This window comes from Condylostylus longicornis, unplaced genomic scaffold, assembly GCF_029603195.1.
Source record: "Condylostylus longicornis isolate FDR11 unplaced genomic scaffold, ASM2960319v2 ptg000040l, whole genome shotgun sequence".
NCBI classification, from domain to species: Eukaryota; Metazoa; Arthropoda; class Insecta; order Diptera; family Dolichopodidae; genus Condylostylus; species Condylostylus longicornis.
This window is the reverse complement of record NW_026578009.1, coordinates 7,366,318-7,385,678: the sequence shown is the minus strand read 5'-3', so window position 1 is coordinate 7,385,678 and position 19,361 is coordinate 7,366,318. Positions and strand designations below refer to the sequence as shown.

Below are 19,361 nucleotides of genomic sequence, written 5' to 3'. Positions count from 1 at the left end.
TATCAGTGCTGTGGTAGGGGTACTGACGGGCCGATTGTCTGATCGGCGAACATCAGCAAAGAGAATGGGCCGCCTTGCAAACGATCTTTGTAGGAGTTGCTGTGACGAGGGGGAGGAGGAAACGGTGACCCACCTTCTATACTCATGTCTGGCATTGGCGAACTCCAGGCAGAGATTCCTTCGGTCTTGCTTCTTCAGCCACGCTACGAACTTAGCGAATGTAAGCGTTAGGAATTTGAACCGATTTTTGAGGGGTTCAAGCTATTTCAGATAAGGAGCGCGAGGGAAGAGATCCGGCGGTACCTCAACGGGCCTAGTTGGCCTATGTGTAACATTCAGGGAGCCGCGACAACCTAACCTAACCTAACCTACCTCAAAAATAGAGTGTTATATAAAAAATGTATCTGTAGTAATATGCATTAGTGCTAAGAAATTTTGTACGAAAGGATTTCCTAATTTAAAAACCGATACATATCACCAAAATCATAAAACTTTAGATTTTGAAATATCAAAGATATATTTATACGTATGTATAAAATTCTTTATTATACAAGATCTAGTTATAAATAACAATTTTTCAAATAACAAAATTTGGAAAAGAAACATTTTCATGTTACTATTATAATTTATATATAGATTAAATCAAATAAATTTTTGGCCTTGTAATTATATCGAATCCATATGGTATAATATATTATAATTTTTATCTCAATTCCTTATATTTTGTACTTTAAGAAATTACTTATCTATTCCAGTACAAATATTTAAAAATTAAAATTTTGTTTTCGATTTTAAGTTTTTAAGTTTTTATAAGTTTTTAATACTTATACACAATAAGAATATAGAGTGTATATCTACATACATCCGCCTGTATAAATTGTGTACCACATAATATGCACATTATAATTATGGTGATACTACACAGACTCTTTGTTGCTAAAAAAATGCGAATACAATACTCGTATTTATATGTGTATATTTATATATATATATACTCTTACAGCGATATAGCAACACTACATTAATTTAATATAATATTATATTTAGCATCATTTGACCTCAATTTCAAAGTAAAAAAAAATTAATAGTTTTAAAAACAACAGAGAATTTTCAAAATTTTTTAAACTTTTATATATAAAAATATAAAAAAGAATAATTTCAACTTCAATTAATTTTCTTTGGATAAACATTTTTACGTGAAATGTAAAATTTTTAGATCTTAATAGTAATTATTATTGATCTATGTTCTATTAACACGCATTTGTTATACAGTTAGTTCTAGAATGAAGATTTAAATAGAATCTAATAAAATTTTGAATGAAATCATTTTTATAATATTAATAGAAAATTTTAATTAATTTTATTACGATAATTAAAAAAAAGAAATTAAAATTATTCATTATCTTATACAATATTTTTAAACAAACAAAAAAAAATTTTCTATTTTTAGGCCATTACCTCATATTTATTGTATATACAAAGGCGATATATTTACTATATACAATAATTTATTAATATATATATCACTCATGTCATAACTATTATTAATATTCTAATTCAATTTAACTTTTAGATTGCCAATATTTTAAATATTCTATATATATGTTTCTACATTATTAATTTTTATAAAAAAAAAATAATTAGAAAAAATGTTATATTTACATAAATTTAACAGGTGCATAATATGGAAAAAATCCTTATGTAACAATATGAAAGCCATGTGAATTTATATTTATTTATGTGTTTAATATTTTCGTACTAGATATACTAAACATATATATGTATGTGTATTATATATAGCAATATTAATATATTGTTTTAAATTAACCCTATTTGGAAGCATCAAGTTCGTATATAAATTTAAAATAGTTGATATACTTTGATCTTTATTATTTTACAAAAGACAATTTTATTGAATTATGAATATAAACAAATTCAAAATAATGTAATTATGCTTTTCAAACTAAATTAATATCTTCCCTTTGTATTTTTGTATTTAGCACCATTCTGCACATTAATAATTTCATATTTAAACCTGCTAAATAGCTATATATTTTTATATATACATGGATATATTGCATATAATCAGGGGTTTTGAAAAAAAAAAATTGCCGTGTCAATGTAAATATATCAGGAGCCGTGGGATTGTAATCAGTCAAATTTTTTTGAACATAGCAAAGGTTAGTTGTTGTCATAACAAAAGTTGAAAAACATTTTTGTCAAATTTTTAAGAACTTATATATTAAATAAATTGTGTCGAAATTTTAAATCCATTTTTTAGGGAGCCTAGCAATAATAACAATATCTATAATAATATAATATACATATTATGTTTAATAATATGAAGAGTCATTATAATCTTATTGATAATATCAGATCCCTAATATAAATTTTTATCTATATATAAACAAATAATCTGCAAATTCCGCTAGCAGATTTATTATTAAAAGATAGAAGAAAAATTGATTATAAAATTCCGCTTTAAAATCTTAATATTAAAATAATGAAATTAGAAACTATCCGGGTATATAATATAGTTAATGGAAATCGATTTTTTATTGGTTCTATACATTTTTGACCATATTAAGGAAATTATAATAACATTTTGTTTGTCAGCTAGAAAAATAATATTTAAAAATTTATTGTTACTTAGCTTTCTTTAAAATTTGAAATAAGTATAATATTCATAATATATGCAATGCAGTCGGTTATGTACTGGTGACCATATTAGAGTTATATTTTAAATAGTTGGATAGTTTTTTGGATAATTTGGGAATTTGTCGATTTCTAATTTAACACTTTATAAATTTACTCCAACTTCATTATGATTAGTGAAGTGAGTTATTTTATATAGAAAAACTTTTATTTTCATCATCACAGAACTTCATGTACATATTGGTACTACAATAGTTGTAAGTAGTAGTCATCATACCTCCAGTCTTATATTTAAATAAATTAAAAATAAATTTAAGTCTTGATCTCATTATAAATTAGTATTACTTTACAGTCTTAATAATTTGAATGTCAATTAACTAAAATTAATTAAATTAATTTGAATTAAACATTCTTAAAAATGATTTCTTAAAAAATATGTATCATATTTCAAATTTTCCTGTCTCACCAAATTAATCGTAAAAATTTTATTATGTACTACAAATAAATTGTAGTGTGTCTAGAATCGAATTTTAATGTTATACATTTTCTAATGAAAACGAATTTATCTGTTGTCCTTGAAGGATATACCACTTTCTTATTTCAAAATTTTTCAAAACAATTTATTTTAGAGATGCATAAACTGATTTTCATATTAAAATTAAATAATTTTTCATAATTGATTGCAGATTGTGATTAATTATAAAATCTACGTCGTTTACAAAAATTCAATTTTAATGAACATAAAATGAATGAATAATTTTTCTATTTTAAAAATTTGATTCCGATTTCTTTTCTTTTTTGTTTTTTATTAAAAATTTAATGAATTTCCTTTCTTTTAAACACCATAAATGTAATATACAATCTAGGCGTGTAGAGATCGCCACACAACATTCAAGCATATATGATATAATTTTTTTTTTTTTTGGTATATTTTCTCTAAACAATTTGTAAATAGTGTGAAATATTAAAGAAAAAATATTATTCTCCATTTATTCTAATTTTATATTCAAAATTTTTTTTCGTCTGAATATCATCTTTTTCATTTAATCATTTCTTTCATCATCATCAATATCAATAACACTATATTATCGTCTCTTAAATATTGAAAAATTTCAGAAAAATTGAACAAGTTGCCAATTGTGTGGGAAATCATCAAAATAACTTTCATAAAAGTTAAAAAACAAAAAAAAAAATAAGTTTAATTTTTGAAAATTTGCCAAAAATAAATAAAAAGAAAAAAAAATAATTTTTTTTTCTTTTGATATATATAATATGTATATATGTGTGTGTGCACATTCAAAATAAGAGCATTTATGCAAAAACAAGATATTGACAGGATTTAAAATATTTCCCAAAAGGAAATTTTTTTCAAACCACACAACTACATATCTTATAACAACAATATTAACTATTCATTAATATTCTTGAAAATCATATATATATTTTTTGAGGGGAAATAAGAAAAATTTATTTTTAGTAGCAATTCTCATCTCAGTGGAGATTTTCTAAGAGATCATTACATTTTTTATATGTGTGTAAATGAATGAAAATTATAGTATCATATGGTACAGTGAGTTTAAAAATTTTTTCAAAATGTTGAGAATAGAATTGAAGTATAAAAAAAAAATAAAGTAAATTTTTGAAATTAAAAATTACAATTTCAATACATACATGCATACATATAAATTTTCTGTTGCTCTATCATTTTATTATTGATAAAATAAGAAAATTTATAGGAATATTGTATTTGTATATATACATATGTATGAGAAATTTTCATTATACAGTTTAATATAAAAGTCATTATCATGCACAATACAAATACAAGCACAATACAAGTAATGTCGCATACAAATATTTGAAAATAAATTGAAAATTTAATTTAGTATAAAATTAAAATAATTATTACAATTATTGTTAATTTTATAAGATTATATTTTTTCAATGTGTATACAGAATAGCAAGTATGCGTTTATATTATATAGGATATAAAATCTAAGAATACTTTAATTTTTAGATTTTATTAAACATATATGTATATATTTAGGATATATAAATTAAAAGAAGGCCACACACTTTAAATTAAAATTTCTTATTAAAATTCATTGGTATATGTGTATGTGTCGACTGTAGAGATGTTAATATTTTTCTATTAAATTTATTTTATTGTTATATTAATTATTATTTATAAAAAAAATGCAAGATTTTTTATAAATTAACAAATTAAGATATTCATAATTGTATAAACTATATTTATAATGTTAATATTTCAAGAAAATATATATCCATACATATATATATATATATATTAGAAAACGTTTTAAAATTGTATTTGTTAAAAGGAGTGCGTGAGTGTTCGAACAAGAAAACACACATATTTATATATACATATGTAATTTTTAACATTAAGGTAGACTATAGAAACAATTTTGGGAAAAATATTCATATCTAAAAATTTTCCTGGTGAAAAAAAATTAAAACATAAAAAAAAAGAAAAACAAAATTTAAAACTAAGACACCTATAAAAGAAAAATTCTTTTTGCTTTTTGGGATACGAAACGATGAAAGAAGAAAAATATTTTAAAATAAAAATGAAAATTATTTTTTTTTTTTGTCTTTTTTCTCGTAAAATTTTCAACTACATGAAAAGTCAAGGGGCGTTAAGGGGCTAAATAATTTGGTCATCAGTGCTTTCGCGTATTTGGTAGCGCATAGTGTATATTCCAAGCGCTCAGGTTGGTTTTCATTTTAATATTCCGTTATATAGGAAAATCGAAAATATATATATAAAATTTTTTTTTTTTTTTTTGGATTTTGTTATAAAAATCTACCCGTTAATTGTTTATAAATCCAATTGAAAACTTATTATTATTATTTTAAAACTAGTTTTAATATTAAAATTTTTAATAACAGTAAATATTTAACAATTTTCTCTATAAAATTTTCAATTTTTTACACTTTTCATTTAAAAAAAAAATCATTCAGTTACAAAATAAGAAAAAAATAATCAGAGAAGAATAGTGATCTTATCTAAAAATAGATTTTTAATTAAAATACGAATAAAAAAATAATCAATTATTAATTTTCATAATAATTTATAATATTCTAAAAATAAAATTAACACTCTATATACTCATATATAGAGTGTATATTTAATTATAATTTGTGTGTGTGTATAATATAATAATTATAATAGTTTGTCACTTTCACGGTCTCAAAGGATTAAAGTAATTTCTTTCCCAATATTAAATTAGCGAGCCTTATCTAACCTATAAATGGATTAAATCATGGATACAAAAGCTACCTAATATTTTCATGGAGTAAATATAACTGACAAAGAATAATAAGAAAAGCATCTGGAATGTGTTACGTAAACTAAAAAATTATTTAAAATGGCTGGATAATGAAATTATTAATAAATATATTCAAATTAATTTAAACATAAATCCCTTAAAATCCGTAAAAATAAAAAAAACATATATAAAGAATTTAAAATTCAATTTATACGAAAAAATTTTTAAACAAAAATTAAAAATTAATTATTTTTAAAATTTTCAAATTTTTTCAAAATTTACTCAATTTTGTTTTTCTTATATGGTTTTTTTTTTTTTTGTTTTTTATTTTTTAATTTTAGTTTAAAATTAAAATTCATGACAAACATATAAGGAATTTGTAATTGAATATCATATTATTTCTTCACGTCAAAATATCTACATTAACACATATCCAAACATATACACACAATACAACAAATAATACAATATCTATACTCATTCATTTTGAATCATCTATACATACTTACATATATCAAACGAAATTTAAAATTAAAAGAAATTAAATTATCAATACAATAATAAAAATATTTTTATAGTATTGGTTAATTAATTTTTTCAGCGAAATACACACAATTACGCACATTTAAAGATATAAAAGAGAAATATGATTTTTAATTTATTATGACGTCAAAATAATCTCAAAACGTATAAATTCTCTTTCTCTTACAAATTCAATATTCGTGAATTCATACACACAAATATACGCATATTATATTATACACATACATTTATACATATTATATTACAAATATACAAAATAGAGAAATCGACTAAAAATTTAAATTTATTTAAAAAAAAATATAAAATAAAAATAATTGAATAAATTGAAATTTTTAAATTTAAATAATATAAAATTAAAATATTTTATCTTATTTTTCAAATTAATATTTTAATCTCTTTATATTTTTTATATTGATGTTATCAATTAAATACTTACAAAAACGTATGACACATCACAGCTTTTTATAACAAGTTTAAGCTTGAATCATAAAAATAAAAAATTTTATTACCAAATTCAATTATAATTAAAATTATTAGCAAAATATTCCCGTAATATGTTTAATTTCTAATAGAATTCGAGAATCAACAAGCGTATAACTAAATCTCATTTTATTGTAATAATTGAATCCAAGACAGGATACAAGCATCAAAAACTCTATTCACGCATTTTAAATTGATCAGCATTTTTGATATTTTCACATTTCTTTCAATTGAATCAAATTCGGCGACGTATATAGATTCAAATTTTTATCAAATTTTAATAAGATGAAAAAAACCTACACAGACCCACAATAAGAAACCAGACTAATGAAAATTAAAGATCAATTAACTTTAATTAATAATAACCGAATCGAAACTCTTAAAAGACATTCATTATTGAAAATAAAGTCTGATATTAAATTACTTTAAAATATTTTTAATTATTTTAAATTAAATAATTAAAAATATTAATAATAAATGTTTTAAATAAATAAAAATTAATTTAATTATTTACATTATTCCTAAGTACCTAAAGTTGTTATAAAATATTTTCCTATTGAATATTATTTATAACATACAGTCGAAGACAATTATATACACACCCTTTAGGGGAGAATTTTTTATGCATACAACCCTATTGTGGAGTTATACATTTCCTACTTAATTAAAAAAACCACATGTGTGGGCTAAAAATGCTTAAACGTATAAAAGAGTTTTGCTTATATGCGCGTTGCATATAAGCGTGTTCGACTGTGTTTGATTATTATAATATATTCTCATTATATTTTAATTTATAAATAGCTTTGCAGGTAAATATTTGAAAAAGAATAAAAATTTTGTTCTATTTAATGCTAAATGTCATAGGTACATACGAACATATATTTCAAATTGTATTTAATATGTAGGTGCATATATGTAAAAATTTCTATATTCTATATTGAGTTTCATGTTATACAGTATATATATATCAATTTTTATTTCGTATTATATACTCCAATACTATGCTTATATTTATTAATATACAATTTATATCTATGTAATATGAAAATCAAAATTAAATAAATATATAAATTCAATTGTTTATTAAAAAAAAAGAAAACAGAAAAGTAATTTTTCTAAATATCTAAAAATAAAAATTAATAAATTATTTGCATAGGCAAACGAAAATAGCACAAATATTTCACACACTATTGAAATATTTTTAAACGCATACATACTAACACATACTAAATATATATACATAAATGAATTAGTTACTACTACCTACACGGAATCAAATTTCTATTTTTAATTCACAGTTTATTATAATTATTTAGATTTGAAAAGAAAATTTAATTTTTTAAGAAAAATTCTATTAAAATATTAATAAAGCATGTATATACTTACTATGATTTTTCATGAGTTTTACACTATGTAGATAACACTATGCACATATAGGTATATTAATTAACTTGTAAGGTCAGTGTTACACATACGCTTTCATTTACACTCAAAAAATATAAATGCAATTTTAAAAAATTAAAATATATATGTGATAAAAAAAATAAAATGCAAATTTAAGCGTCAACTTCAGCAATATATTTTTAATTGCTGAATAATTCAAGGTGACGTTAAATCTGTACTTACTCTATTAGCATATGATCTTTATAGGAAAATTATACCCCCATACATATTACGTGTTTAATTTTCAAAACCATTAAAATAATTAATTTACATTATTTTATTATTTTAAATAGCAATAAATAAGAATACTTAAATTGCAAAATAAACAAATAAGGTTTAAAATCTGATATTTACATAAAATTTAAACTGTTTCTGCTGAATTCAGGACTTTATGTACATACCTGAATTAAATTAAATTTATTTAAAAATTTTATCTTTAATTTTGGTACCAACTCTGTCAGCGGAATTTTAATAATACCATATTGATGCACAATTCAGCAATTGGCATTTATAAGCTGAATTCTGCATTACAACAATATTAATACATTTCCAATCCCAGGAATAATTATTATCTTAATTTTTTTTTGAAAAATGTCAAAAATTTTTCAAATATCAAATCTCTTGCCAATGAATTTTCATTTCATATTCTATAAATTGACCAAATTTTATTAAGATACTTAATAATTTATTTATTTTTTATTTCATTTTAGGTTACTGTTCCACTTTTTTTTTCTTATTTCGTGTATATAAAAGTTAAAAACCCAAATTCAACATGGATGCCATTAAGAAGAAAATGCAAGCTATGAAGCTTGAAAAAGATAATGCCGTTGATAAAGCCGATGCATGTGAAGCTCAAGCTAGAGATGCAAATGCACGTGCTGATAAAATCAATGAAGAAGTATCTGATTTGGGTAAAAAATTAGTTCAAGTTGAAGCTGATTTAGTTTCATCTAAAGAGCAATTGGAAAATTCCAATAAAGAATTGGAAGAAAAAGAAAAATTATTAACTGCTACAGAATCTGAGGTAGCAACATTAAATCGTAAAGTCCAACAAATTGAAGAAGATTTAGAAAAATCTGAAGAACGTTCTGGTACAGCTACACAAAAATTATTGGAAGCTACACAAGCTGCTGATGAAAATAACCGTATGTGTAAAGTACTCGAAAATCGTTCACAACAAGATGAAGAACGTATGGAACAATTGTCAAATCAATTAAAGGAAGCACGTATGTTAGCTGAAGATGCTGATTCAAAATCTGATGAAGTATCACGTAAATTGGCCTTCGTTGAAGATGAACTTGAAGTAGCTGAAGATCGTGTAAGATCCGGTGAAGCAAAGATCATGGAACTTGAAGAAGAATTGAAAGTAAGTTTTGAAAATATATATATAACAATATTTTAAAATTTTTATATAATTTTTATTTTATATATTTTATGTATTTGCTATACGTTAATAATAATTTAACAATATATGTAGGTTGTAGGTAACTCTCTTAAATCTTTGGAAGTTTCAGAAGAAAAGGCCAACCAAAGAGTAGAAGAATTCAAACGTGAAATGAAGACATTGACTGTTAAATTGAAGGAAGCTGAAACTCGTGCCGAACACGCTGAAAAACAAGTCAAGAGGCTTCAAAAGGAGGTCGACAGGCTAGAAGGTAACAGATTAAATGAACCATTGTTTTATTATATTTATAATAAAAATAATATTATATTATATTGTATAAATAAATCATTTAAAATTAATATCATTTTATTTTCATAATTTATAATTTGTTAATATTAAATTTTTGTATAATTAAATGTTTTGCCATAATTATAAATTATAATATGCATAACAATTAAAAGTTGAAAAAATTTTCATATAAATTATATATATATATATATATGTTCATAAACATATTAATTATTATATTATAGTGTGTGATTGAATTATGATAACTAGAATAAATATTAGACAATATATATCTAATATTTTCTGTATATACATAAATTAAAGATTATAATAATAATTATATAATTATGTAAAATATTTTAAATTTTTGCCGATTAGTTTTTGTAAATATACATAATAAGTATGTAGCTGAAATACTTTGTAAATATACATGAAATGTTTTTACTATACATATACATTTTTTACATTATGTATGTAAATATTTAAATTAGGTAATGCAAGGATACATATTTAAAATGAACTTAGAATTTTAACAAAACTCTCATGCACAATATTTCTTATATTATTCCTATAGCGCAGAAGAATTCAGTGTTAATAAAATTGAAATAACCTTTTCGTTATCTTGAAAATTCTAGAACATTGTGCATAGTTTGTTGAAACTAATATTGCTATCTATATTTAAGATATCTTTAGTTACCTTCCACTATTTATTAAGAATATTCAAATTTTCATAATTTAATTAATAATATTCTTTAATAAGATTTTACTGGAAAAAAATCAATAAATTATCTACAACCTATATGTATACCTGTCTGTATTGTATGTATGCGCACATTCTACATATTATTTTACAAATAACATACATATATCACATTTCAAGTATACATACTTAGTTTATGCTGTAAAAATTTGAAAATTTTTTCTACTTTTATTTTTGCATTTATTTATAAATAATATTTTTTTTTTTTATATTTTAAATTAAATTATAAAACAGAAGTGTCAATATATCGCCAACTAATGCATTTTAATAATATAATTAAAAAAATTGTTTTTTTTTTGTTTTTTTGCTTAATAATAAAAATGGCTTCAATATTACAGACCGTTTGTTCCACGAAAAAGAAAAATACAAAGCAATCTGCGACGATTTGGATTCAACATTTGCCGAACTTACAGGATATTAAAAACTTTCAGTATATATATATATATATATATATATATATGTACTTGTATATATGTATATATATACATAATAATTACAACATCCCTTAATTCACCCATATACACATATATATAAATATATACATATATATATATATATGTTTATATTTATTTTCTAAATTAAATTTCTTTATCTCGGACGTATTATATGAAAAAAAAAAAGAAAAAACCAAAATAATAAAAATGAAATTATTTAAATTTTTTTATTGTAAATCTCATATTAAAAATTATTGATGTTTTTATCAATTTTAAAACATAACCACACACACACACACACAATTATACAAAAACACTATACTACCCAAAACAATCTCTTTCATATACATTTAACCTGCAATATCACTTTACATACTATATTCTTACATTATAAATAGTTCACTAATATTATATAGCGGTTATATTATATAATATTAGTAGAATTAAGATAATTTCGAATTATATATTTTCTTTATTTTTAATAAAATAGCGATTATATTTATATTATTTTTTTTCTTTTTAAATTATTAAATTTTTCAATTTAAATTATATATATATATAATATACATACATAGTTTGCGTGTTGTTGTGTGTAAATTTTTTTTCGAATTTATTTTAATTGCAATAAAAAAAAAATATTTTTTATCAGATCAAAAATAATTTTTATATATAGGAAAAATAAAACACTTATTTACAAAAAAAATTGTCACCTAAAATTCGTTTTGAGAATTTTTGACCATTTTATTTTTGTCAACATTTTTATAATATCATTTATAATTCTCTTTTCTTTCAATATATACCCGTATATAACATCATTATAATTTAAAATAATAAGGTATATAGAAAATATATACATTTTTTTCAATTAAAAAACCAAACAATCAATTTTGTAAATATTTATCATTAATTAAAAACTATTTAATTAAAACAAAAAAATAAATTATTAATTGTTAAAACATTAATAAAGAAAAGAAAACGTAGCTAAATAAAAATCACTCAAAATATTTCGTAAATCTTATTCTATATCGTTATTGTTCATAAAATCAAAAATTTATATAAGTAATTTATTATTAATATCAAATTAAGTCCCTTATACAGTAAAATTTTACATATATATATAAAAAATAAGAAAGTTTTTTTTCTTCCTGCGTTCTATTTATATATTTACACATATATATTTTTACAGATATACATATGAAAATATATGTATTAAATATTGTGTTTTTTTAATTTGTTTCAAATATTAAAAATTAATATTACTTGGAATCATGATATATATATATATTTATACGTATATATATATTTTGTCAATTTATTATTCTTTATTTCTTATTTACAAATATTAAAAAAAATCATTTTGTGTATAATATTACTCCTATATATATAATATACATATTAAATTAATATAAATTATAATTAATTGTTAAATTATTGTTTTCATTTTTTTTTTACCTAATTTATTAATATTTTTTATTGACATTATTAATTTATTATTAATAAATTATATATATTTTATAGGCCAAAATATTACTTTTTTTTTCATTTTATACACAAATATACAAATACATATACATGTACATATACATATACATACATATATCATTAATAACTTTTTTTAATATATAAAAATATTATAACAATTAAAATTAAAAAATATACATTAAATGCTTAACAAAACAATTATTAATAACATCAATAAAATGTATAATTGTATATTAAATAAAACTAAAAAAAAACAACTATTATGTGATGTATATTAAAAAAAAAAACAAACGAACAAGAATTTTTTTTTTATTTTTTATAAAAAAAATGCCTTCGCTTCGCTAAAATTAATTTATATAAAAAATATCTAATTAAAAAAAATATACATATAATAAAAATGTAATATAATTAAATTAATATTATGAACAACGCCGCCTATTTTGAGTATATATAAACTACTAATACAGCTTTAATAAATTATATACTACTTATATATAATATTTACTGGCCGATAAAACATAATATTTTTTTTTGGAAAAGGTGATTGTTTTTCTTTTATTTTAACACAATATTGTAAATATACTTTGTAAAAAAAAAAACAATAAGAATAAAAATTTTTTTTCTCTTTATTAATATATATTAAGAAGGTTGATAATTAATTAATTGGAATGCCTACATTATTTATATAATTAAATTATAATTATTTTTAATAAATTAGTTTTAATAATTCGACATTTTGGAATTTTAATTCAGATGTAAATATTTATTTTATCTTTAATGCATAATATGTAAAATATTTAATTTGTAAATATTGTACATACTTATATATTTAATTTATACTTAATTATAACTTATATTATACTGATTATAAAAAAAATTACACTAAATAGATTTTCGAAAGCTTAAATTCATGTTCAAGTAAACTCAAAAATTTTTGCTCCAATACGTACATTCCACTCATTTGCTTTCACAATCTAAAGGAGAAGAAAAAAAATCGTTTAAAAATTAAATGGTAATAAAAAATTTTATGTAAAATATTTACCATGAGTTCTAAAAGGCAGTAAGAAACAAACTACAAAACAGTTATTATAGTTAAATTTTGGGTCGCATTTAATGCGACAGTGAAAAATTAATATTTAATATAATATTTATATTGCTTGACAAAAAAGTACAAGCAAAATATTAAAGATTTTGTCAATTGAACTCTCTAGATTTCTATACGTATTAAATACTCCAACTATACATTTTACAAAATTCTTAAAAAATTTTGAATTAGCAGTTCATTGCAGTTTTATACTTTTATACTGCATTTTGAAAGTTGCATAATAACTTACAATAATTAGTTAGATTATTTTTTTTAATTTAAATCCATCTTTTATCAATAATAAAATTAAAAACACTATTACTATGTATATATACTTAGAAAAATTTTGGTTGTTCATAAAGTCAAATAAATTTACATCTATGTACATATATTTAAATGTTTACCCTATGATATTATACTTAAATATATATACTGTAGTACTGTTGCATTAAACAAAATAGTACTGCACAACAATAAATTAATATTTTTGATTTTCAATTACTTTGAAATAATTTGAAATAAATTCCAAAATGTATATTTTTTTCTACATGATTTTATATAATGAAATTGCATTTGCTTGCTTTATCATAAAATGAAGTAAAAAAAAACAATTGCTAAATTAACAAAATTTTATAATAAAATTTAAATCAACCTTTTTTTTTTAAAAAAAACTGTAATAAGAAATAAAAAATTAAAGAAAAATTTATTAAATTGAATATATTTTTAATTAAAATTATATTTATTCAAAATTATAATTATTATTATAAAATTATAATTTCGAATTTTACTAAATTTATTTATTTATTTATTTGTTATAATTTTTATTTTTTTTTTTTTATTTTTTTATATTTCCATTTTACATAGACGAATTGGGCATCAACAAAGACAGATACAAGAGTCTTGCCGACGAAATGGATTCCACATTTGCCGAATTGGCCGGTTATTAGAAGAAAACAAGGAACAACAAAAAATTCGTTTATTCTTTTATCAGATATGTATATATATATATATATATATGTATCTATATATATATGTATGAATATATACAATAAAATATTAAATAATTAATATAGAACATCTAATATTTGTATTACATGTATATATGTATATACATATATATATATATTATATATATGCGAATATATATATATATCAGCAGTTTTATACTTCATATATATGAAAAATCAAATAAAAGGAAAAAATTAATGAATTCTATTTATTTAAATATTATTTGCAAAAGAATATTTGAAAATCAAAACAAAAAAAAAAAACAAACATTTTTAATTAATTTATAAATTTTTTTTTATTTTAAAAAACACACAACAAAACGCTCTTGGCGGATCGTTTTTCTAAAACAAAAAAAAAATTGTTGTTGTATCTTATATTATTCATCTTTTATTACAACCATTTTAAATATACACTCACACATTTGCATAAAGTATAAAATTATTTTTATTATTTTTTTAATTAAAATATTTAAAAAAAAAAAAAAACAAAAAAGAGAAAAAGAAAATTGAAAAAGTAATTTATTTTTTTTTTCTTGTGTAAAATTTTATTCTATATAATATATACTTACAATTTTATCTTAGTCCTCTTATCACATTATATCACAATGTTATGCAGCATCTTCAACCAAAGAAAAAATTCGATGCATATAATACATATATATATATATGTATGTATATGTATGTATATCATATATATTAATATATTTAAATTATATATGTATATTATGTTCATAACTGCGGGTACATCCATTGATTAGAGGAATTTAAGTAAATACTGTATATATAGATATGCAATATCTAATAGAAGAGCTTCCATTGTTTATCTTCACATAATATATAGTTATATAAAAAAAAACATAATAGACCTAATAGCCTAAAATCTTGAAAATTGCAAAGAAAAAGGTAATATTTAAAAAAAAAGAAAAAAACTTAAAACAAAAATTTAACAATATAATTTAATATAATAAAAATATAACTTTAAATCAAAACAATAAAGTAAAAGTTAAACTTTTATTATATATCCAACATTATATATACTTTATATAATATTATTTAATATTGTATAAAATATGTTTATATATTATAGTTGTCTTGTCAAAAGAGTTATATATTTATTTTTCATCAATATTTTTTTCTTTATAAAATAAAATATTTAAAAATCATAAAATAGTTAAATTGAAAATAATTTTTTTTTATATATATTAATAGATAATTTCACTTTCTATATATATATATACATATATAACTTGTGTAGGTTTAGGAAAATTTTTAGCAATTTTATATATTATATTATTTTTTGCTTATTTTTTAAATAAAATATTAATTTATATATTTGTATGAATAATCAATTACATATGTTGATATAGATATTATATATATATATATATATATATATATATATATATATATATATATATATATATATAAATATTATCAATCTATAAATATTATGTAATTTTTTACATTTATAAATTTTTAAAATTTTATGAACAACAAATAAATAGTGTGCGTTTTTTATATATTTGGAAATATTTTTTTTTAAGCAAAATTATATATGCATATTCTCATCTAAATATATAACACATATTTGTATAACATATTATAATAGTTTTTCTTAAATATACCAATTATACTTATTTATGAATGTATATATGTTATTCTTATATACATAAAGTTTCAAATTTATTCACGGGTTAACTTTTTGTTTACAAAAAAATATGGTTTTTGTTAAATATTTTAATTAAAATTTGTTTGTTATAATAACTAATATACGTATAATAGGAATATAATATATTCATATATAATATAAATATATATGCGTATGTATTTTGTTTTTTGTTTAACTATATTCATAATATGAATGTTATATTCTATTTGTTTTGTTATTTAATATCAACATTTTAACATTTTATAATATTAAGTACTTTTTTGTTAATTTTTTTTTTTTTATTTTTCATATATTTAACCACATTTTCTATATATTACCATTATATACATACATATTATTTACAAAAAAAACCTTATAATATTTATGTATATAATAATATAAACAAAACTTTAAAAAAAAATAATAATTTTACTAAATATATTAATTTAAAATATATTAATATAAATTTTTTTTTTAATTTAAGTATAACAATTTTTTCAAAAAAAAATGCTACTAACTTCTTATATATATTTAGATTTTTATTATTATAAACATATAATTTTATATATTTAAAAAGAAAAGAACAAAAGAAAAAAATTTGCAACAATATTCTTTAATAACAAAAAAAAAAAAAACAATTTAATAAAATAAAAATTAATATGGGGGGAAAATATAAAACTCAATTAATTTTTATTACAATAAGAAAAAATATTTAATTTAAAATTTGCTATAATAATCAATCAGAAAAATATAATTAAAAAAAAATTTTTAATTATATGTTATTAATTATACATATTTGTACATAAATATAGAATGTTTAATGTTACATAAATAATATTCTATATTTATTTATTAAAAAAAATTATTAAACATTATATAAACATCTTTAACATATATATAACGATTAAAATTTATATAAAAAATTCATTTTAATTATCTTATTTTTAATCATATTTAATTTCATATATATAGGGAAATAACGATTACACATATTGATTAAATTTTTATAAAAATAAATTTCAATTTGAATTTATTAAAAAACTAATATTAAAAATATTATTTATTTGTTTTATTATTAACTATTTTACTTATTTACTCAATTATTTATTATATAATGTATATATAATAAATAATATACATTAATTAATATTTTGTATATCAACATTTTATATATTCGGTATCAAAATAATTTATATATTAAACATTATTATGTGTTTTCTTTTATATTTTAAGTATGTTAAATTATAAGATTTGCTAAAATTATTTTTTTGTTTTGGCGTGTTAATATATTTTATACACATTTACATTAATTTTTTTTTTGATTCTATAAAATTAGATATAACAATTTTATTAATATTATTTGATATAAAATTTTTATCATATATAAATTTAATAATGAATATGAATTGATTTTGAATTCTATTAATTAACTATTAAATATATTTATATTAATATTTAATATTTAATAACAGTAAATATAATTAATAATGTTATATTAAAATTTAATATAACATTTATATATATATATATATATTAATATTTAACACTTATTTTATAATATTGTTTATATATTGTAAAATATTACTATTTATTTAGAATATATACTTAATATCAAAAAATATGTTATTATATTCTCTATAATACTATAATGTATAAATATTCATATATACTTGTGTTATATATGAATATATTTATGCTTAATATATCATTATTTATGATAAAGTTATCAAATACATTATCAAATTTTATGTATATATTATATTGTATAGCTTTATCAATTTTTTAACTAAATTTTTATATAATAACAAACAAATAAGCATATTCATATGTCGTATATTATATATCATAAATATTAATTATATTAATTGTCTTACAAAATGAAATTGAAAAAAAATTTAAGAAATTAAATAATTTAATGAAAAACAAAAATAAATATTATTAAAAAACATCTGGGCATAAAAAATAATTAAAAATTACAATAATTTTTTTAGGATATATAAACGATATATTAATATGAATTTATATAAAAAAAAAATTATTAAAACTTTATTGTAGTAGCTTACCTTAAAAATTGAAAAACTAACTAACGTAAACAAAAAATATAACAAAATCTTTAGTTTTAATTTTTTTTTCTACTTACTAATTTTTGTACTTTTATTAATTTTGTGTACTCTAAAATTAATTATTGAGTAATTTTAGTCTGCAAAAATAATCATTTTAAATTATATTAAAACCGTTTTATACTCTATTATAATATTATAATGCTATATACTTATATATATATATATATTTACATATATATCAATATGCACGCACCCTTATTAATGTATGAATTATATATTTTCATTATATATGTATGTTTCATACAAATATATTGTTATTTATTTTATTTTTTTTTTAAATATGAAGCATATAATTATTTTCTAAAATTATTTCGTTACAATATGGTTTAATATAATGGCAAAGTTATAAAAAACAATTAAAAGAATTTTTTTTCATGATATTTATGTATATATATATATATACCTATATATAAATATATATAAATATATATATATATAACTAAATTATTTAATATAATTCAACATCAAAATGTAAAAAAGGTTTTCGTTATAAATAAAATCTTGATATTGAAAAAAAGAAAGCAAAACAAAACAAAAGATAAAAAAACGAAAACTGGAAACAAAAAAAAATATTATTTTTTTTTTCATTTAAATTCTATTATTTAAATGAGTAATTTAATAATTTTTAAATATAAATATTTAAAAAATAATAATATTAATATGCAAATAATATGGTCTATGCGCGAGTAATTCAAAAATTTCTTAATATGACACTCACAAAAAAAAAATTAAATTAA

The 19,361-nt window shown here is 18.9% G+C and overlaps 1 protein-coding gene across 2 annotated transcripts; it reads left to right on the top strand.

Annotated features, from left to right (window-relative positions):
- The first annotated feature begins 5,240 nt into the window (after positions 1–5,240).
- Positions 5,241–15,052, top strand: LOC129609896 (tropomyosin-2). 2 transcript variants are annotated; one of them, XR_008697054.1, is made up of 5 exons: positions 5,241–5,390; positions 9,125–9,780; positions 9,892–10,069; positions 11,185–13,302; positions 14,711–15,052. XR_008697054.1 is itself a non-coding variant. In XM_055522134.1 (4 exons), exons 2-4 carry the CDS (start codon positions 9,187–9,189, stop codon positions 14,791–14,793), a joined length of 855 nt encoding a protein of 284 aa, XP_055378109.1. In that variant the 5' UTR covers positions 5,241–5,390; positions 9,125–9,186; the 3' UTR covers positions 14,794–15,052. The 2 variants fall into 2 exon arrangements, 1 of the variants encoding a protein (XP_055378109.1); XM_055522134.1 differs by lacking the exon at positions 11,185–13,302.
- Positions 15,053–19,361: the final 4,309 nt, after the last annotated feature.